This window comes from Patella vulgata, chromosome 2 (assembly GCF_932274485.2).
Source record: "Patella vulgata chromosome 2, xgPatVulg1.2, whole genome shotgun sequence".
Taxonomy (NCBI): domain Eukaryota; kingdom Metazoa; phylum Mollusca; class Gastropoda; family Patellidae; genus Patella; species Patella vulgata.
In genome coordinates, this window is record NC_065880.2 from 72,793,793 (window position 1) to 72,816,166 (window position 22,374).

Below are 22,374 nucleotides of genomic sequence, written 5' to 3' on the forward strand. Positions count from 1 at the left end.
ACTTGAATAAACTCACCTAATGAGTAAAACATAATTGTGCCATGTGCACTGTTTTCTTGTCCAGTGACATATTCAAGTAACAATACTTCAAAGTATTAAATGTAGCAAACACAGGGAGGATTTAGTCTGTGAAAAACAAATGATTCTTCACTCAATTACTTTACCAGTAAGAGCACCCTGTGAGCTTTTTAACCATTAATCACATTAAATTGTTTCAATAGCATTTAGTAATTGAACTGGAATATACAGGTCACAATTCTATGGAATACAATTACTGCTTATTACTGAGCGACGTTTTGACTAGGCTTCTCTAGTCATTATCAAGCAATGATAAAATATGAAAATATAACAAGACAATATATACATGCACACAACAATACTTGGTTAATGTTGACCAACCAGAGACACCCTTCTAATTACCTTAAACTAAGTTAGGTTCCATTTAAGGTAATTAGAAGGGTGTCTCTGGTTGGTCAGCATTAACCAAGTATTGTTGTGTGTGTACATGTATATATTGTCTTGTCATATTTTATCAATGCTTGATAATGACTAGAGAAGCTTAGTCGAAATGTCGCTCAGTAAAAAGCAGTAATTGTAGTCCATAGAATTGTGACCTGTATATTTTATCACATTGTAGTCACATCCTTTTCACTGATGTTCTTTTCAGTGTGTATTATGGGTAAATACAATGCTTGTACTAAATAAATTAATATTTTAATAATTTTTTTAAAAACAATACATTTAGGTTGGCTATGTATTTTGAGCATAGTGTATTTAATATTAATTTGCATGACTAGATATACATAAAAATAATAAAATATACACAGATTTGTTAAATATCAGAAACTAAGAGTAAAATATTTACTGCAGTTAATTCGATAAACTGCAGTTAGTATAAGATAAACTGCAATATGTATGAGATAAACTACAGTAACTATACAAACAGTATAAGATAAATTGCAGTAAGTATCAGATAAACTGCAGTAAAGTATCAGATAAAGTAAAGTATCGGATAAACTGCAGTAAGTACAAGATAAACTGCAGTAAGAATAACATAAACTGTAGTAAATATATGATAAACTGTGGTAAAGTATACAATAAACTGCAGTAAGTATCAGATAAACTGCAGTATGTATACGATTAACTGCATTAAAGCGAGAATTTCAAATTTTCTAAGAAAGTCAAAACATAATTATTTCTATGTCTTTTGCTCAATAGGTTATCAAATCACTATTATACGATCATGGGCATTATTTCCCACCCTTAAAAATCTATGACACAGGAAATAACAACACAATTACCTCCCCTGTTTTGCTATTGACAACATGGGGCAGCCATTTTTTAACGTTGGAATTTGAAGTTAAAAATGATATTTTTGCCAATTTCTCAGCTGGCAATAGCGAATTATAGGATTATTCTTTAACAAGGTAGGACTGTTTATAGATACCATCTATTATAAGGCTTTATTTTAATACATTTTAAAAATATAACTTGAAAATTTGCAATTGCAACTTTAAGTATGATAAACTGGAGTAAGTATACAATAAACTTCAGTACATACAGATAAACTGCATATGATAAACTACAGTAAATATAAGAAAAACTGCAGTAAGTATACATTAAGTATCAGATAACTAGAGGAAATACAATGAATATACAGTAACATTAAACATCTATTTAGCAATATTCCCAGTTTTCAGCATGCCATGATAACATAAATGTATGATGTAATAATGGATCTTTTAGAGCTGGACTCGGTTTATCAGTTACTGTGATGTTGTCTTTAACTTTCGTGTTATCCTGTTTGTTAGGTGAGACTCGTACTAAATCTATATAACCTTTACCAACAGTTACAATACCAGGGCTGTTTTTAATAATATTTACTTTATCGTCACTATTTTCATCATCTACTGGTACTAATGGCAGAATACATTTAATATAGAATTCTTTTTCTATGTGACACTTGACTATATTATAATGGGCTAAAGTTAATGCATCAGCTACTATAACACTACCTAATGTTGTACCAATATATAAATATTTTCCAGAAACATTCAAAGCTGTTACTTGACATTTGCTAGCTGAAATACAAGAAGGAATAAAATAAGCTTTGAGTGCAAGTCATCTGATTTGGGATTTATGTACAACCCACATGAACAGAATTCAAGCTTAAAGCGATAAATATATGTACCAGTATGCATCATTAAACGAATTGTAACAAAACAAAAAAAAATTGAAAATAATGCAGCAAATGGTCCTAATTTTCTAATTCTTAAACATCTATTAATATTCTTTCATGGTTAAATGCATCTTTTAATATGAAATTCTTGTGACAGAACTATTCCACCTATTCATTTATATACATATATAACCAAACGATCCCTGCCAGAGAACGTTCCTTGAGATTATCGAGCCAGATTTCCCCTTGTCCATGGAGCACGACTGAGGGCCTGGCAAGGAAAGGTGTCTAAAAAAAACCCTAAGATCCATCCATGTATTTATTGGCAAGCAAATAAAAAAACATTTCACATTTTGAATTCGATGTTGGTGGAAACCTCAATGTTCGGGCAAATTTCCCTCATGGAACACTACAACGTGTATGCCTGTCTTCATTAGCCTCATTGGTGCAGTAAACTAGGATGTTGAAATCCACTCCATTTATTTCTATACCTCAAATCTTTTTCAGTGATGTTTACAATAAATCTATTAAAATTCCCATTGAATAATGGAGATATAAATGCTGTAATGTTCTTACCATTAGGTATTTTGGTATCTATGGATGATAATACTTGTGATATATCTAATCGGTTCACTATCTTTCTTTGAACTGTATTCCAGCGTAGTATGACTGAACCTATAAAGAGAGAGGAAGAAATAATATTTAACGTCCACTTGACACAATTTAGGTCATCGCAAGACTAACTTATGTTTGAATTTTATTTCAATAATTTGCTTGTGCGCAGGGGAGTACAGGATGTGGGAGGAAACTGGAGGACCCATAGTACAAGCTTTGGATCTAAACAACATCACGTGATTCAATGACAGATCTTACGAACTAAATTGCAAGTGTAAGACCAATTGACCACTCAACCCCCTTCACAGAGAAACTTGGCTTAACCTATGTTGATTTAAGTCACTGATCATCATTTGTATGTTAGGACAATATCTTATTTTTCACAGCTTTATCTGTGCTAAAATGTACTCAACATTTCATTAAACATGCAAGAGCTAAAACTGCCTATTGCAGGTCTTTCTTTGGGCCTGAAATGTTATATAAACTATTAATTAGACATTTATTAACAAAACAAGACCATAATCGACTCTCGATGGCATCGGATACTCGAGATTTTAACTAGATTAAAACGGTTCGCCATTTAAAAATTTAATTTAAAAATGGGAAAGCGAGGCTAAGTCCCGATTATAACAGTGCCCTGTTTACCACCTGCACACATCTTGTCAAAACTACAAACAATGATAACTTGGCTGAGAATGAAGTAATTTTAATGAAATTTTCAATATTTTCTTTTTTTTATCATCTATTTTTGAATTATTGTAACAAGAATGACCAACTCTTTATTAAACTCTTAACTAATGTATCTTCAAGTCAACAAAATATCAACGGTAGAAAAAATCCTCCATTTAATGAATTCAGAAGCCAGCTATAAAGAAGCCAGCTATAAAGGTTCTCTGTGCCTTACAATCTACAAACAGTATTGTTTACATTGAATTCATGTTGATAGCCTCGTTTGTCACGCAATTAGTTTTTCTGCAATATATATGCACTGGTTAGTCATGACGTAACATTATGTAGACATATTTGGTCCAATTTGGAGCTCTGTTTAAAGGGTAATGATATTGTTACGCAGTTAGCTATTGGTTGTTAATTGGACTATTGAACAGTCATAATTTGGAACAGAAATGTGCTTCCATTACAGCAGTGTTAAGTGGGATTAGCTCTAATCAAACGAAACACTGCGAGGAGTATGTACAGTCTAAAGCCTGCAGTGATACACGCTTCACATCAAATAAAAACGATGGAGGAAACTCCCGAGATGTCACATTAATTTCATACAAAATATATCTATACGATATGTGTTAAAAATAAAATGCATTAAATTACAGTAACATAATAACTATACATTACCTGGATAGCTATATGACCAGATATACGTTTCCTCACAATATTGTGGTTGTCCTGCCACCATAAACATACAAAATGTTCTCTTTGATACCATCTTATCACATGACTCTAGTTCACCAACCATACAACACTTGTTTACATCCCATATACCAATTTTACCACTAGACTGACCCAGCCATATTTCATTTCTATTTACAGAAATAGACCAGAAATTATTACTAGTTAACTATAGTTACCATTAATTTAAAAATAATCTGTGGAGGAAAAGAGCCAGTGCTCACCCAATTGATCACCATGTCTGCCAATTACTACATAAATATAATCTGTCGATTAAATTTTGAATCTAGCAATTGTTGGCGATTACTTTTTTCCTTGTGGCAATGATTTCTATCATGAAAAGTTTTCTAAGCTTTGATTTAAACAAAATCAAGCGAGGGAAAGAAACAAAGGGCAGATAGATAAACTGTAAGTATTCAATTCCTAGGATATTAGTATTAATGAATAACACAAGTGTTTGGTCACAAATCATACTCTCTAACTGCTACGCCAAATAGTACTGACACGATATATCATTGAATCGATGTATCGCAATTCCCCTTCTCATGATTCGAATATTGAATCGTAAGATGCTGAATCGATTATTCATGATTCTGTTTTATCACTTAATTATCCACGTCACACATTATCCATAGGTACACAAACACTCTTAAATTGTTTTGATCCACATCAATATCGTGATATAAAACAGTTTTATTTCTTCAACATCAGCAGGACTAAAAATATCAATTATTCATTTATCTTGTTGTTTTCTTGGTTATAAATCGTAATACAAATCGTATCGTAGCAGATTAATAACAATACTGCAGTGGCAATACCCAGCACTAGCACCAAATCCCTGGCAGTAATCATAAGAATACGACAATAATACTTACTGTTTGTTATTTTGTATCTGTACAGAACATAGACTTGTATCTGTTGAGTATTCATTTATATCTAAATCTGATAACTGACCATTGCATGTATTTAACGTATACAACTCTCCCGTCTGTACAACAGCTACAACTTTTTCATGTTTCGGGAAATAATTCAAACCAACCACATAGACATTAGATGAATTCTTTATGGGTAAGGCAAATTGACGAAGTAGTTTGTGACTCTTTGAACTAAAATTAAAGATCAATATGTACTTCTTTTAGACAGAGAGAGGGAAATGAGGTTTAACTTCCACTCGACACAAACTATGTAATCTCGGGACAAACATACAGTTCAATTTTATACCAATAATTCACTTGCGTGTAGGGGTCTTTAGCAGAAGGAGGAAACAAGAGGACCCAGAGAAAACCAAAACGGCTAGATAGACGACCCTTCTCCTTGTCACATTCAAGCGGGGAGTCGAAACCATGCCACTTGACTTAATGACCGACCTTGTGATTTAAGACGCACGCTTTAAATCATTCGCCGGCGCCCCCTATATTTCTTATAGCATATACATTAATGAGATTTTAACACTTTGGTGTTACATCAAGAATGACGTTAAAATTGAGACCGATTTTGTAAATCCATTGCCCAGATTCAGATTAGATTTTAGATTATTAGGTCTACTAACTAGGTTATATAGAATAGGCATTTAATTGTCTAGTTGAAAGTGATAAATGCATTTAACTTGATTTTTCATTCACAAACAGTTCTATAACAAAATGACTTTTCTATTTAAAATTCTTCATGGTAATAGTTTCCAATACAAGGTTACTTCTTGCAATAAACTAAATTCATATTTATTGCTTCCTCAACCAAACATAGTCTTTTTCAAGAACAGTCTCACTTACAAAGGAGCAAAGTTATGGAATGCCATGCCTTCTAATTTGAAAGATGAAATGAAATGGGGTTTAACGTCCTACTGTTTTGCTCTGAACTGGCCTAATGAAGACGGGCATACGCCATACAGTGTGCTATGAGAGAAATTTTGCCCGGACAGCGGCACTATGGCCTACTCTTATATCGAGTTCCAACTGTCAAGGGATCTTTTACGTGCACGCCAATGTGTACACGGGACCTCGGTTTTTCGTCCCATCCAAACGACTAGACAGCTGTCCTTGTCAGGCCCTCCGTCCTTCATCACTGACAAGGGGGAACCACGCCGGAAAATCTGGATGAACTATCTCGGCAAATGCAGGGATCGAACACTGCATTAACAGTGCAACAAATTTTGTTAAACCAAGTGGGGGGGGGGGGGGTAGGGAATAGGTGACAGGAGAAAAACGATTTGTTGGTGGGTGGGGAAAAGTCATATAGTTTTAGCGTAGCTGGTGTCATTTTTTCTCAATTTTTAAAATATGACACTTATACATTGTAGCTTTACATGACTCACTTTTATAGACAATTATGATAAAATTGTTTCTACAAAGTGACAGTAAAGACCATTTCAATCCTAGTCAAATCACAATTAATTTTTATTTACCAGATAATTGTAATAAAACCATTTGAATCAGCACACCATACTAAATCTTCTACTACAGTTAAAGCTGTTACTTCTGTTCCACTAACTGATACTGTCTAAAATACAAATCATATTTATTTTACTACATGTATATATCTAATAAAACAATATGATCACTTTTGTGGTGATCATAAATACTATTCAGAATGTGATATGCTACATAAGAAATATTTGTAGCTAAACTGCTGTTTTGCCTGAAGATGTAGCCTACTACATGACCTTGAATATGCTCAATCGAACAATAAGATTTCGTGAATTCTATTAAAGGGAATGGAAGTTTATATTTCCTGAAGCTGACAACGATTTCTGTTGACGTAATTCTGGCCTGTTAACTTCAATTAAATTTTGAAATGCTTGGGTTAACAAGAATTATTTTTTTGCACATTTTAAAATGAGAGACAAAATAAAGATACCCCAAATCCTTCAGTTTTATTTCAAGACTCCTTTTTTCATAAATAAAATGCTTTGCTTCAAAAGGCCACTACAGATCATCATGATTTTGTATCAGAACTTGTAGTCTAATTTGATCAAATTACCCTCAGGGGCGAATTAAGAGACAGTTTGAACATTAAATCTTCGCAGATGGAATGTAAGAGGTTGGTTCATACTCTAAAATATGTTTCTGCCTGACTGTATATTTGATGATGTTTGTGACTTACTTTACTAGAAACACAATGACCGTATATTTGATGTCACTTAATTTACTATAAAGACAATGACTATATATTTGATGTTACTTACTTTACTAGAAACAAACTGACTGTATTTGATGCGACTTACTTTACTAGAAACACACTGACTGTGTATTTGACGCGACTTACTTTACTAGAAACACACTGACTGTATATTTGATGTCACTTACTTTACTAGAAACACAGTGACTCCATTGATTAAATCCTAAAACTTCTATACTACAACCAGTACGATGTTTAGTACTTAACCATATATAATTACTCATATCTTTATCTAGAGATGTATCATTACTATCGTCATCAATACCATTCTGTAATTTCTCTACTGTAATATATATTCTCATGTTAAATCATGATGGTACAATATTGACAATGGTACTATATGGACCGGGATTTAAACCATCAATGCACAATTGTCTAGGACAAGCATGCCAAGTTTCATGTTGATCATACATGAATTGGATGACCCTAAGGTTTTTTTTAAGAAGTAACTTCTTACTGAAAGTACAGCCGATGGGTGGAAGAATCCCTGTGTAATGCAGGCAATATTCCCCGAGCAACAAACTTGACAAAACTGTACTCTAATCCAGGACCCGTTTTGGATGCCCAAAATGCATCCTAGATGAAAACTACTCTTCTTCAAATACAGTCTTGTCAAGTTCAGGAATATTACCATTATATTCGTTAAAGAGTAAAGAGTAAATTAGAGCAGTCTTTTCATTGGTCTCTGTTGAAATCCGACTAAGAGAAGGTGGAAATGCTGCTGTCGGGGCAAATTTCACCCATAGCACATAGTCCATTGCCAATACCTCGATGCTGCAGAAACTAGGATGTTAAACCACATTTCATTTTAGAAGAGAGGGAGAGAGAATGGGGTTTGATGTCCACTCAACACAAACTAGGTCATTTTGGACTAACATGGTTCAATTTTATTTCTATAATTCGCTAGGGGTATTTAGCAGTCAGATTAAACCAGAGGATGCAGAGAAAACCCACGAGGTTGGACAGGTGACATTACCCCTTGTCACATACAAGCAGGGAATTGAAACCATGCCACTTGCCTCAATGACAGACCTTATGATCTAACACGCACGCGTTAACCATTTGGCCACCCCTTCAAGTTTAGGAAAGATCATCATAATTAATGTACTTATACTTACGTGGTATAGGATTGTTGTCAGTACAGGGTATAACTAAACCACACAATATACCAACATCAGGTCCCAGACTAACAGCATCACGCAGATGTATAAACTGAGGTGAAGTAGAAATACTGACTATATTATCTGCAGACGGTCGATCCATAGGATCATGTGACCATGCAGTAGTCATGACATCTAACATATAGGAAGGATACATGTTGACATCCTGTAATAAAACATACATTATTTTAATTCATGCATTAAAATTCTATGAAGAACTAACCTATCCACATGAAAGCAAAGAGGAAGTTTCACCATGAGAGAAAGATCAAAATCCTTGTTAATCTAGAATGTAGCAGATTACCCTAAACTCATGTATTCGTGGGCTTGACAGCTGCTTCCACAAAGGGTGAAAATGCAGACAAATCAAGGCCTATGGGTCTGTACTTTTAGACCTTAGGCATGCTGCAGGTTGATTACTTTTGTTAGAGACACGACTATTGTAACTTGTCATGGATGGTGAAAATAATTGTTTTTTTCTTTAAAGAGACTGGACCGTCTTTAAAATATGAAACCCTTAAGTGAAAGGTAATCCATTGAAAAACAAAGGGTAATTAAAATATTTTCATTTTACTGATATTTTTCTTAGTCATGCTGGCCTTAAATAATGAATGGACAAGAGTGAGAGATGTGGTTTAATGTCTACTCGACATAAACCAGTTCATTTCAGGACTACGAAATATTATTTCTATAATTATATGTCCGTAAGGGTCTTTAGCAATGGGAGGAAACAGGAGGACTTAAAAAAAGCCAAGAGATTGGGCAGGCGACCTCACATACAAGCTGGGGACAGAAACTATGCCATTGAAGTGCAGACATTAGACCACCCGGTCATCCAACCATTTGACAGCCCAAACTACCCAGTATCTCACTTACCTGAGATGTTATAGTTGGTCTTCCACCCTGACATATATAAGAACTAGGACTGTTCATTTCAATTAATGGCTGACGACATGTTAATAACTCATACATAAACATTCCAAAAGAAAATATATCAACCTGAAATATACCAAACTCAAAGAATCAAAAATTATTCACACGTAAAGACGCAACAAGCTAGTCCAAAAGTAAACACTTTTATAATGTCAAGACAGTTGTTATTTAAGTATGTAATTAAGTACGTCAGAGTATAAAAAGAGCACAAAGTTCACAAAGCATTCTCAGACTTAAATTAAGAATTAACTCAACTTTCAATCATTGATTAGGAAACACAAAACTTTGCACATAGTTTCTTACTGATGTATTTGATACAACAACATAAGTTTTATAAAGGGCTATATTTTAGTTACAATAAGACAAACAATTTTGAGTTCTTGACTTAAGCCTGAGAATGGTTTGTCAACTCAGAGACTGTATATAAAACTTGCTTGTAAAAAAAAGAATAGCACAATTATAATTACTATATTTGTCGAAGAAAGAAGGTGGCAGTGTGAAATCAATAGAAATCGATATAAACTTAAAGTAGCTAAGTCTCTAACTCAATATCATCCAAACTCTTTGACATTGAAAACACAAATTATTTATCAATTTAAATCAACATTGATGTTGTGATGTTACTAGGAAAAGATGGGCTTCTGATATCCAATATTTAAGACAAAATAAACATTTTACCACTGGTACATGAATTGTGTACCATAATGCATTTCAGCACCATTTGTAACAAGGGGCACAAAGAACGAGGCTAGACATATTCCAGAAGTCATGTCAAACGTTGACGTCATATTCTAATCAGTGTAGACTGGAATATCAAGATGCTAGAGATTACCATTCGACTGAGACTTCTGGCGTATTTCGCCGAACATAACTGATTTGAAATTAGAGTAAAAACGAAAATGATTGAATGTAAATTAGTTTATATACATTCATATTACATTATTATATGTGTTGCAACCCATTTGTGTCAATGTCTAAGTCTAAAATATTAGCAATTTACTTCCTTTAAAATGAGCATCACTCAATGACGGACCTTATGATCTAAAGTGCACTCATTAGATCATTCAGCCCCCCGCCCAATCCTCCTTTTTCAAATAAAATATAAGCTTTATAATACCTTTTCAGTGTATGTATCTTTTCCAGCATGTTGTAATATTTCTGGAGCTATAAATGGTGGAGTTCCCCCAAAACCTTTAGCACCAGACGGCAATACTGATCTACTGATACCATAATCAGCTATTTTAACATCCACTACGGAAAAAGGTTTTGCATCTGCAGATGTAGGTAAAGCCCAAACCAAAACATTCTCAGACTTTAAATCACGATAAATGATATGTTTAGCATGTAGGTATGCCACAGCTTGCGACACCTAGAAAATAAATTTTGATTCGTATTATTTCATATTGAAATAAATAAAGAAACAAACAATAAACCATCACAAATTCAATGATTCTTTTTAAAAAAAACAACCACTGAACGGTGAATTATTCAAAACAATTAAATTTTGGCTAATCAATTCATATATTGATTAGCAATTGTTAAAACTGGATGGAAATAAATATTTCAAATTAAATGTAGCCCACAAATATATATGTGGCCCATATTAGGTTATAGACACCTACTGATTTCAAATGGTAGATTTATTTATGCTTTAAACAAAAACCAAACTCTGATTGGCTTGAAAATTAGAAGTTTATTCAAGAATTGCGATCTGTAAATACCTTATTAATTTTGATATTCAACTGGCAAACACAATTTTAAAATTAATAAAATTAACCTCAATTACTGGTTGATTCAAATAGAGATGACACATGCAAGATGAAGAGTATGCTTCCTCTAACACCCAATATCACTTCCTATTTTGAAATTTTTGTATTACCTGTATTATAACTTTCCTGATCACAAACAGAGGTAGAAGCTGTCCATTTCTACTCAAATCTCTCAAATAATGATCAAGAGCACCCATAGGAGCTAAACTGAGTACCAGACAGAGAGGATATCTTTGTAGACCCAATAATGGAACAGTGTGTGGATGTTTGATATTTTCTAATATAGAAATCTCTTGTCTTGCTATAAGATATGCTTGAGATGCTCGGTCAAGTCTTGCTTGCACACCCTATAAATCAAAACACAGTGGTATTTTATATCATTTTCATACCAATTTGGAAATATAGCTTGATTTATCTGTTATGAAAATGCCCAAAAATTCATCAGAACATAAATATTACATCAAGATATATACCTGACCTCAACCCTCAATTTTCATAAAAAATTTCTTCAGATTCAGAATAATCTAGCATCTATTCAGGACAATCCTAGTGAATTAATCTAATTATCAGTGAATTTTAAGGTATATAAAATTAACCTACCATATGTAAATTATTCTGTTTGCTTGAAGTAAAGAGAATCTTCATCGCTACCGGAATACTTGGCCCTTCTCCCTATAAATAATGTGTACAACAATTGCATAATTAATATATGTAATTATATTGATAATCTCATACGAGTCTTTTTTGATATAAGAAAATATCACATTTTATCGACGAGTGTTGATATTTTTTTATATCAAAAATGACGATATCGCTCAGTAAAATATGAAAGTTGTCACACAAGCGATATCTAATGCAGAATGTGTTTCTGGGTGATAAAAATTATTTCATAATGATTAGATCTGTGTCTGTGTTTTATTGATATCTATTGTCACATTGTGGTTTATTCTATATCATTGTGGTCTGAAACCTTATGTTTAAGTTGACACAAGTTGTCTCCCTTATGTTGTAGTTCTTTTGCCTTTTTGAGTACGGTAATAAAGAAAGGGATTGGAATTCTAACATGGAGAATGGTTGTGTTTCCTTGTAACTGTGTAACACCCCTGGATCCAAGGATCCGAATATAACACTATATTCATGTTACTCTACATGTGTGTAATTTATCTTTATCATATATGTGCAACAGTTCTTTATTTTTAAACTTTGTTTTAAAGAAATATAAATTCCATGACTGGATTTTATTGCACTTTATACATGAATAAATTATTATCATCATTATTATTATATATCATTATTAAAAGCTTTTTGCAGCAGGGCAGTTATTACCTTGATTACAGTATTGAAATTACTACAAAGCCTACCTTTCTTATGAGTTGTCCAGCATAAACATCACCAAATGTACCTTTACCTAAATCTTCACCTTTAACTAATACATCTGATTCTGATATCAATATATCACTACTTATATCATGAAATACCTAATAACACACACAAAAAATACAAAGGTAAAAAATTTGAAATGATACAAAATGAAGTTTAACAGCCTACTTTTATGAGTGAAATTTTGCCTAGATAGTGGTGCTACAACCTACTCTTATTATTTTCAAATTACAACTGTAGAGTGTTCAAAAGTAATTTAGGACGGAAGATGAATGAAGGGGAAGACTATATAAGTACAATTGGTAACATTAATACAGTCTATGACATATTTCTGTTTCCTATATTTGGGTAATATTTCCGACAAAGAGATTTAAGACTAGAAACCTAGTGTGTAAGAGAGAGTGAGAGAGAGAGAGAGAGAGAGGGAGAGGTTCTAACATCCATTCAAAATAAACTAGGTTATTTACAATAATCCACTTGCTGAGTAGGGGTCTTCAGCAGGAAACTGTAAGACCTAGAAAAACACCACAAACCTACTCATTATCATGTTCAAGAGTTGGATCGAAAACACGCCGCCTGACTCAATGTCAGACCTAACATATCAAATAAAAAATGCCAATAAAAGAGTTACACTATGGCATCCACACATAATCCTAAAACTCCAAATACAGAACAAAACAACTCAACGTGCAAAATCTTCAAGTAGCAATTTTACCAAGTTACTTACCACATCTGGTGCGATATAAAATGTACGACTAACACCTTTCTCATCTATCATATGAGCAGGTGATACACTGCCATGTACTGGACAACATTCATTTAAACCTTCTAAACAATCTAACATACATCTCTCAACAAAAAAACTATAAATAATTCCTTCTTCTTGTTTTTTATTATACAACATCGACTGACCTTCCATTAAACTGAAATAAATTTATACATTAATAACACACACCCTAAAAACACAAGTAATATGTATTAATTTTGGCCTTTTTATAAGTAATTATTTTAATGTAATGGGCGTATGGCTCATCAATATTAAATTCTTATTTGTGTTTTAAATTTCAGATATTATGGGAAGATATCGAGTAAGAGGTTTAGCCCCTTTAAAAGGACCATGAAAAGATAATTTGTAAAAATCTAATTTTGCTGCAATTTGCTGCAATTTGTTTTCAAGTCTTATTTGTTACTCCTTAAATGATAAAATTGTGGAAATTTGGGTTTTAAAAAATAATGAATCTTTATCTTCTGAGATTTTCTCTGTGTGTGGTGTGGAGAAGGAGAAAAAGAGGGTTTAACGTTCACTCGACACAAACTAGGTTATTTTGGGACTAACGTATGATTCAATTTTATGTCAATACTTCAATTGCGCGGAGGGGTCTTTAGCAGTGTGAGGACCTGAGGACCTGGAGAAAACCCACGAGGTTGGACAGGAGACCCTACTTCTTGTCACGTGAAACCACACCACTTGACTCAATGACAGACCTTACTGTAGACGACTGAGATATCACTGTTTGAAAAAATAAAGATGAAATGTCTGTATTCCCTTATGTGTTATTGTTTAGAATACACCATGTGACTGTAATTCTCCTTACAACTCCTACACATACCTTTCAAATTCTGGATCCATACCATCTCCTCCCATGTCCTCAGTTTTCATAAAGGAGTCACGTCTCTCTATTTCTTCAACTTCTGGTCCAATTCTTCTGGCACGGACCTCCGGTACGTCAGGATCTAGGAAATACCAGGCATCTGATTTGTCCGAATTTTTCTGTCTTTTAACTTCTTCATGGAGACACTGTGGACAAAGGACAACTCTTGTTACAAGATATCGACCTTCGCACGTCTGATGGAAACGTAATTCCCCTAAATCTGGATACCAGTCCTGCAGTAAATTGTCGATGTGTTCTACAATCTTGACAATTAACTTGGCTGCAACAGAATCATCTCTTAATATAGTTGTCGTATATTCACCAACTTGTGTTTCGGAGCCGCTCTCTGAGGTCAAGTGAAAGGTCAAAGAATCTGTCGGAAATGTTATCTCTAAAATCTTACTGCGATAAATGTCTAAAAATCCCCATTCCGAATCGACAGCACATTTAATACGACACTCGGCGTAATCGCAAACACTGACAGGGGAGTTCATAAACACTTCTCTGATGCGCAACATTTCGAAACCATAATGCAACAGTTCTAAACCCGTCTGCCAACATCTCCAATCTGGATTACTTCCAGACAATGCTTTAACATCTTCACTCTTTTCTAATAGATCTGGAGGAAGTTCAAATAATTCAGTTATAACATCGAACAGAGTGGAATCGGCTAATACTCTTGTAATTAAACGCGGCCAGAAGCCACTTGGAATATAAGTCATGAAATAAAGTCTCGTGAAAGAAAATATCGGATTACATGATGGCTTCATTTTAAGTAAAATCAACGGACTTTCTTGAATGTTACAATTATGAAAAGTCTGTGGACCAGTGTAAAATTGAGATTTTCCAACCGATATTGGTGACGGTATTGCTTGTCGGTCGACTGTAAAATGTTCTTCATATGTTGATTGGAGGACGGCATATTTAACATTAACAGATGTTTGTTCTGATCGTCGTACAGGAATCTGTTTTAAAAAAAAATACAAATTGATCATAATACAACACAAAGAGGCAGATTTAGCTCTTGCATAATGTTTGTTTAACCTCAGAATTATCTGCAACAACTTGGCTAATGAAAACTGTGCAACAAGGTAAATCTTATACAGACAGATATCCAACTGTCTGGTGATCTTTAATGTACTGCTCATGGTATACACTGACTTTGGTTTTCTGTCCCATCTAAATGACTAGACACTTTTCCATTCCAGGCCCTTCATCCTGCATCACTGACTTGGTGAAACCTGACAGGAAAATCTTGTTGAACTTTCTCAACCAAGTCCAGGATGGAACCAGAGGAAAACTCACTGAAACACCATGGCTACGATTCTAACAGGACTGTATGAACCAAAGAGATTAAAGATGACAAAATAAATATAATTAAAAATACAAGCACGCCATATTACTGAAGCAATGATTATGAGCATCACCAGTTCTTCAACGCTCATAGCCACTGCATTAGGAATATGTCAATCCATAAACCCAAGCGTTACCCATTGAAGCTATAAAGAATTTTTATTAATTAAAAAAAAAAAAACTCACCCGTATATCTGTTTTATGAATAATGCTCGCTCTCAGTTCTTTTTCTTTAGGTAATAAAGAAGGCAGGAGTAGATTTTTGTCATCAAACTGAAGAGCCACCTCAAATTTACCCAGGAGGTTGGTGATATATTTCTGAATATCGTCATGTTGAAAAGCTGAACTTTTAAATAAGAATTTCAAATTTTCAATCTGCATTATACCTGTGGAAATAGGTGAGACAGCATGTAAATATAAAATCTATTTCTCTTTAAAAGAAAGTGTTTCTCATATGATTCATCGCACAGTTCGCACTCATCATCATCATCATCCATTTATAAAGCACACATCATTCACTCTGGTGTTCAGAGATGCTGTACATGTTACAATAGGATACTATTATATTAAATATCTATCCATACCTGGGTTTGGGTGGTCGAGTGATCTAATGTGTACACTTTAGATCATGAAATATGATAAGATATAAATTTAGGTATATTACCAACCTCTAGGTGCAAATGTATTAACCTCTCTAACAGTGATGACCTTAGCTAACTGATCACATAACCATTGGGGATCCAAGAAATACATATCTCTTAATGGCAGATCTTCATAATGAAACAGAACACCTGAAAAAAAAAGTAATGTCATATAGTATCATAGAAATGCAGTACCAGTAATTATACAATATAAAATCCTTATTAATACAGATCGTACACATATTATGCTGTGTGTAGTTTTGGAGTGTTTGTTAGAATATATTTGGGGGTTGGGTGGTCATATGGTTTGTTGTTAAGTCAAGTAGCATGATTTTCATCACAAGATTATAGTGAAAAGGAGTAGGGTTGCCTGTCGAACTTCATGGGTTTTCTCCAAGTCCTCCAGTTTCCACCAACTGCTGAAGACCTGTTTGTACATGTTAGTCCCAAAATGACTATAAGTATCTGTGTTGACATGTGGTCAACATAACATTCAAGGATAAAGAAAGAGTATCAGTTTTTACTGCTAAATCAACATAACATCCAATGATGAAGAGTATCACTGATTACTGCTAATTAGCATAACATTCAATGATGAGGAGGATCAGTGTTTACTGCTAATTAACATAACATTCAATGATAAAGAGTAACAAAGTTTACTACTATTTAACATAACATTTAATGGTGAAAGGTATCAGTGTTTACTGCTATCTAACATAGTATCAGTGTTTATTTGTTGTCAACATAACATTCAATGATGAAGAGTATCAGTGTTTAATGCTATTTAACATAACATTTAAAGGTGAAGAGTATCAACGTTTACTGCTAACTAACATAACATTTAATGGAGAAGAATTGATTATCAATATCTTGTGAACTATTCTATTACATATATACAAAGGAAATAACAAACCATTTTCATGAAGAAATCTTGTAGCTTGAGCCAATTCTTCTACATCTCGAAATGTCTTTTCTTCTTTTTCTATCATTTTATTAGAAACACAAAGCCTGGGTTGTAAATAAAATAACAACAATTACAAAGTTCTGTGATAACATTTTAAAAAAAACCCTGGATGAGTTCAAATCAAGACCTCTGTGATTGGACCAGAGATCAATGTATCATGCTGAAACCTATATGGGGAGTTTGGTGGTCGAGTGGACTAACGCATGAGCTTTTGATATGGCATTTAGTCAAGTGGTGTGGTTTTGATCCCAAGGATTTTACATAATGAGTAGGGTCACCAGGCAAACCTCATCGATTTTCTCTGGAGTCTTTTTGTTTCCCCTAACCATTAAAGACCCCTACGTGCAAGAAAAATATTTCAATAAAATAGTCCCATATGGTAGTCCCAAAATGACCTTACTTTGTGTTGAGTAGACTTTAAACTTCATTTGTCTCTCTCAGAAACCTAACTCACAAAAAAATGAAAACTTACATGTATTTAGATTTAATAAGAACAGGATCTTTATGTTCTAATATACGTTCTCTAGCAAGTTCTCGTACTATATCTTGTAATAACAGATATTTCTTAGGAATCTTTTGTTTCAGTAATTTCTGACTTCTAGATTCTAAGAAAAATAAAACACCATAAATTATGTTTTAAAAAAATTGTGTGTGTGTGAGTTAGTTGTATTTTACGTCCGCTTCTACTGAGGTGATATCACAGAAAAAAAAAAATTCAAAATTTAATCATTTCGAACTAAAAGCTTTTGAACAGCACAACCAAGTACTTTTGGTTTCTAAATACATCTTTTTCCCGCAGAAATAAGAAGGGAAATTTTTACAGGTTTTCCGGAAAAACAGAAAATCAATTTGATGTGGCCGAAGTAAAGTTTTCTTATTGTTTACTAATTTTAGTTTCAATTTTTCTGTACAAGTTATATTTCAACCCTGACTATCTATAGATGCAAACAAAAACCAGACTGTCATCGAACAAAATAAATCAGCACATAAAATGTAATGAAATTGTAAAAACTATTTTTAATCCAAATCAAAACATTGTGTCCTGAGCTTGCGTTTAAGTCGTATTTGCTTGTCATGATTGATTGGGTGTAAAAATGACCGGCTAAAGAACTTACTTGTTAGTCAATATACATGCCACAAAATTATAATATTAAAGAATTTAACTCTATGACTCAATAAATATAGTTAAATTTATAGCTTTTATGTGTATGTTATATTCTTGTCATATCTTGCTAATCTGAAGTAAACAAAATACGCCAAACTTTGACCACATGACACAAGTGAAGCCTATCAGCTTGTGTCATTTTAATGGTAGCTAGTGAAATATATAAATAAATCTTACTGGGATGATGAAGATCAAAAGCATGTTCGTAGATGGAATCAACCAGTTTTCTCACATTTTCCCCGGTTTTACAGCTCAGATTAATAACATCTCTAATCAACGGTAAACCACTTTTATCAGGTTCCTGTTCGTTGATGAACGTCTTATATATCAAACCTGTCATAGCCTCTTCAAAATCTGGTGGATAATTCCGTCTGGTGGCTTTATCTTTCAGAATATCTAAGTGGGTTCCAACAATAATAACTGAAGTACCAGGTGCTCTTGCCTAAAAATTCAAAATTATTTATAACTGTCTTTTAATATTAATAGATATTAAAAAAATCCCTGCACAACAGCAGTACAAAACAGACTACGGTTGAAAGTTGATGTGGTTTATTCATCTTCATAACGTTTCGGGTTCAAAGACTCTTTATCAAATAATACTATCTCTTAATGTACGTTTATTGCTATTATCTAATTAAGGTACAGAATTTGCTTCACATAAATCAAGATTAATTATGAATTTGATCCTGGTCTGTGACAATCCTGTACCCAGTCTGTATCAATAACACATGAAATAAAGACAAAGACGAGCGAACCCTTGTCAAAACGTCACCAGAAATAAACTTACAAGTACCGGTAACTTGTGTTCCATATAATTGTGTCATGATTTATTCTCATTCAGTTTCTAAATGCCGCTTAAACAATGTGTAGTTTTTATCACGGCAGTAAGAATCAGAATATTACAGCTCCTTGCTCATTGACGTGTAAAGCAGAATTATTGGTTTGTAAATAAATCAATCAGGAATTCCTCCCTCTGATATTAACAAGAATTTGTACTAACGAGTCAATAACAATGTAACAGCAGTTACGTCAGAATAATTGATTATAAGACACAAACAACATATTTTTGGAGATGACACTGGATACGCATGTTTGGTTTTGCTGATAACATCATTATCACAGCACAAGTAATACAGATATGACCAAAGATAAACCCAGAGGTTGTGTTGGGTAGTGAGTCTGGGTACGGAAATGAATTGAAATGGGGTTTTTATTCAGATGAAAGTAGATTGATTTACGATACCATAGTGGCCGGTTCATTGTTTTATCAATCAGCTTTGTCAATCATCAAGCAGCTGAAGCAGACTATAATCAGCCGATTTAGATCCCTGGTTTAACATCCAGTTTCTGTGCACCATCTGGGCATAATTATATGTTGTATCTTTATATTATATGAGTGTTTATTAAATAAATAGTGTTACCTGTATATTAATAAGCCATTGTAGAAGACTTTCAACACCTTTTTCACCTTCAATAATATTCCATATGACTAGATATAGGGATCTTGGTGATAGAAAATATTGATGTGTAGCATAATACTCTCTCTGAAAATGAACACATATAAACCATTAAATATTAAAGATATTATAGATAAAGAGTTGACCTCTCTTGCTATAATAGCTCAAAACTGATAATGTAGAATGAAAATATTGAAAATTTCCTTCAAATTACTTCATTCTGAGCCATGTTATCACTGTTTGTAGTTTTGACAAGATGTGTGCATTGTGGTAACCAGGGCACTGGTATATTCGAGACTTAGCCTCGCTTTCCCATTTTTAAATTAAATTTTTAAATGGCGAACCGTTGTAATCTAGTTAACATTTCAGGCCTAAAGAAAGACCTGCAATAGGCAGATTTAGCTCTTGCATAATGTATGTTTAAGTCATATCTATGCTTAACAAGCCAACAGTGAGGCTGATGTCCCCCGCCGAAATCCAAAAATAAATAGATGACACATATTCATTAATCGCACATTTATTTTTTTTCAAAAGTATCAAGCAATCAAACAAATTATCACCTATACACTAAGTTTGATCACTCTCTATCATATAGAATCAAAGTTATCGATCCTTAGCCTAAGCAGAAAATTCTCATTAACAAACTTAGTCAAGGTAATGATATAACGAATCTATACTCAGAGTTTCATCACTCTCACTTAATTAAAACCAAAGTTATTGTGCCCAAAAGCATCAACCAATCAGATTGCTTATCTCTGCTGACCGTAAGCAGACAAGCTTTATCATCGAACTCCATCAAGACATTCACCTAATGAATGCCTACACCAAGTATGAACATTCTTCCTCAATTAGAAGGAGAGTTGTGTTCCAAAGTCTCGACCAATCAAATTGCTTATCGCTCTGCTTACCCATAAGCAGAAAATGCTTATTTATGGAACTTACTCAAGGTATTGATGAGATAAACCTATACACTAAGTGTCCCCACTCTCACTTAATTAGAACTAAAGTTATCGTGTCCCAAAGCATCGACCAATCAAATTGCTTATCTCTGCTTACCCTTAGCAGAAAATGCTCATCTTCGACCTCTATCAAGGCATTCACCTAATAAACACCTACACCAAGTTTGAACATTCTAGCTCAATTAGAAGGAGAGTTAATGTGTTCCAAAGTCTCACCCAATCAAATTGCTTATCGCTCTGCTTACCCATAAGCAGAAAATGCTTATTATCGAACTTAGTCAAGGTATTGATGTAATAAAACTATACACCAAGTTTCATCACTCTCACTTAATTAGAACTCAAGTTATCGTGTCCCAAAGCATCAACCAATCAAATTGCTTATCGCTGCTTACCCTAAGCAGAAAATGCTCATCTTCGAACTCCATCAAGGCATTGACCTAATAAACACCTACACCAAGTTTGAACATTCTAGCTCAATTAGAAAAAGATTTATTGTGTCCCAAAAAGTGTGACGGACAGACGGACGGACGGACATACTCAAGTTATCGTGTCCCAAAGCATCAACCAATCAAATTGCTTATCGCTGCTTACCCTAAGCAGAAAATGCTCATCTTCGAACTCCATCAAGGCATTGACCTAATAAACACCTACACCAAGTTTGAACATTCTAGCTCAATTAGAAAAAGATTTATTGTGTCCCAAAAAGTGTGACGGACAGACGGACGGACGGACATACAGACAGATGGTCGAACCCATTTTAATAGTCCCCTGCTTTCTTCGAAAGGCGGGGGACAATAAGATCTGTGAATGATATCCTTCATTCTCCTCATCAATCCAATATCACACCCTTTAACTTTCCTCTTCCCATCTATTTGGGAAAGATTTGTATCACATGGCTTAAGAGATCCTATATAGTTTGTACTTCACTTGATAAATACATTTTTTATATGTTGTAATTCACTTAACAGAGATGTAATCTGACCTTTCACATATTGTATTTGACGACACAAGGACATAATGAACCTTGAATACAACAAATTTCATTCCACTAATATTTTGTATATCACTTGACAAATACATAATCAGGCACTCTATGTCGTGTATTTTGCTACACAACAACACAATCAGGCCCTCTTTATTTTGTATTTCACTACACAATGACATAATCAGGCCCTCTATATTTCATATTTCAATTCACAAGGACATTCTCTACCTTCTATAGTTTCTATTTCACATCACAAAGACATATTCAAATCATCAATATTTTGAGGCATCATTGCATAAAATACAATACCAATGATTATCATAACATAAATAGTTACCTGGCCTCCAAAATCCCATGTTCTAAAATGTACCGGACCTTTAGTTTTTCTATCTATAACAAGATCATTGATATCTATACCAACAGTAGATAATATTTCACCTTTTCTACCAGTCACAGGATTATCGCTTACTCTATCTCTCCAGTGCTAAAATATACAAATTTTATAATACTTACACATTAAACACTTTGATTACCTACTACAGATAGTCGTGGCTCAGTGGGTATGGTGCTGGCTCACTAACCTG

At 33.7% G+C, this 22,374-nt stretch overlaps 1 protein-coding gene across 1 annotated transcript in view; it reads right to left on the reverse strand.

The window, feature by feature from the left end:
- Window positions 1-424: 424 nt before the first annotated feature.
- LOC126810755 (leucine-rich repeat serine/threonine-protein kinase 1) overlaps window positions 425-22,374 on the reverse strand; it is a 40,222-nt gene continuing 18,272 nt past the window's right edge. Inside the window, exons 13-33 of the mRNA XM_050535993.2 lie at window positions 22,128-22,274; window positions 19,811-19,933; window positions 18,567-18,831; window positions 17,697-17,829; window positions 17,174-17,268; window positions 16,288-16,410; window positions 15,806-16,005; window positions 14,225-15,231; window positions 13,342-13,537; window positions 12,596-12,712; window positions 11,835-11,906; window positions 11,345-11,581; window positions 10,583-10,834; window positions 9,409-9,531; window positions 8,491-8,698; window positions 7,501-7,655; window positions 6,600-6,694; window positions 5,074-5,304; window positions 4,145-4,329; window positions 2,756-2,854; window positions 425-2,081 (exon numbers count right to left, since the gene is read on the reverse strand). Of these exons, the coding sequence (XP_050391950.1) occupies window positions 1,678-2,081; window positions 2,756-2,854; window positions 4,145-4,329; window positions 5,074-5,304; window positions 6,600-6,694; window positions 7,501-7,655; window positions 8,491-8,698; window positions 9,409-9,531; window positions 10,583-10,834; window positions 11,345-11,581; window positions 11,835-11,906; window positions 12,596-12,712; window positions 13,342-13,537; window positions 14,225-15,231; window positions 15,806-16,005; window positions 16,288-16,410; window positions 17,174-17,268; window positions 17,697-17,829; window positions 18,567-18,831; window positions 19,811-19,933; window positions 22,128-22,274 (4,467 nt within the window). The 3' untranslated portion in view covers window positions 425-1,677. The remainder of the gene's footprint in view (window positions 2,082-2,755; window positions 2,855-4,144; window positions 4,330-5,073; window positions 5,305-6,599; window positions 6,695-7,500; window positions 7,656-8,490; window positions 8,699-9,408; window positions 9,532-10,582; window positions 10,835-11,344; window positions 11,582-11,834; window positions 11,907-12,595; window positions 12,713-13,341; window positions 13,538-14,224; window positions 15,232-15,805; window positions 16,006-16,287; window positions 16,411-17,173; window positions 17,269-17,696; window positions 17,830-18,566; window positions 18,832-19,810; window positions 19,934-22,127; window positions 22,275-22,374) is intronic.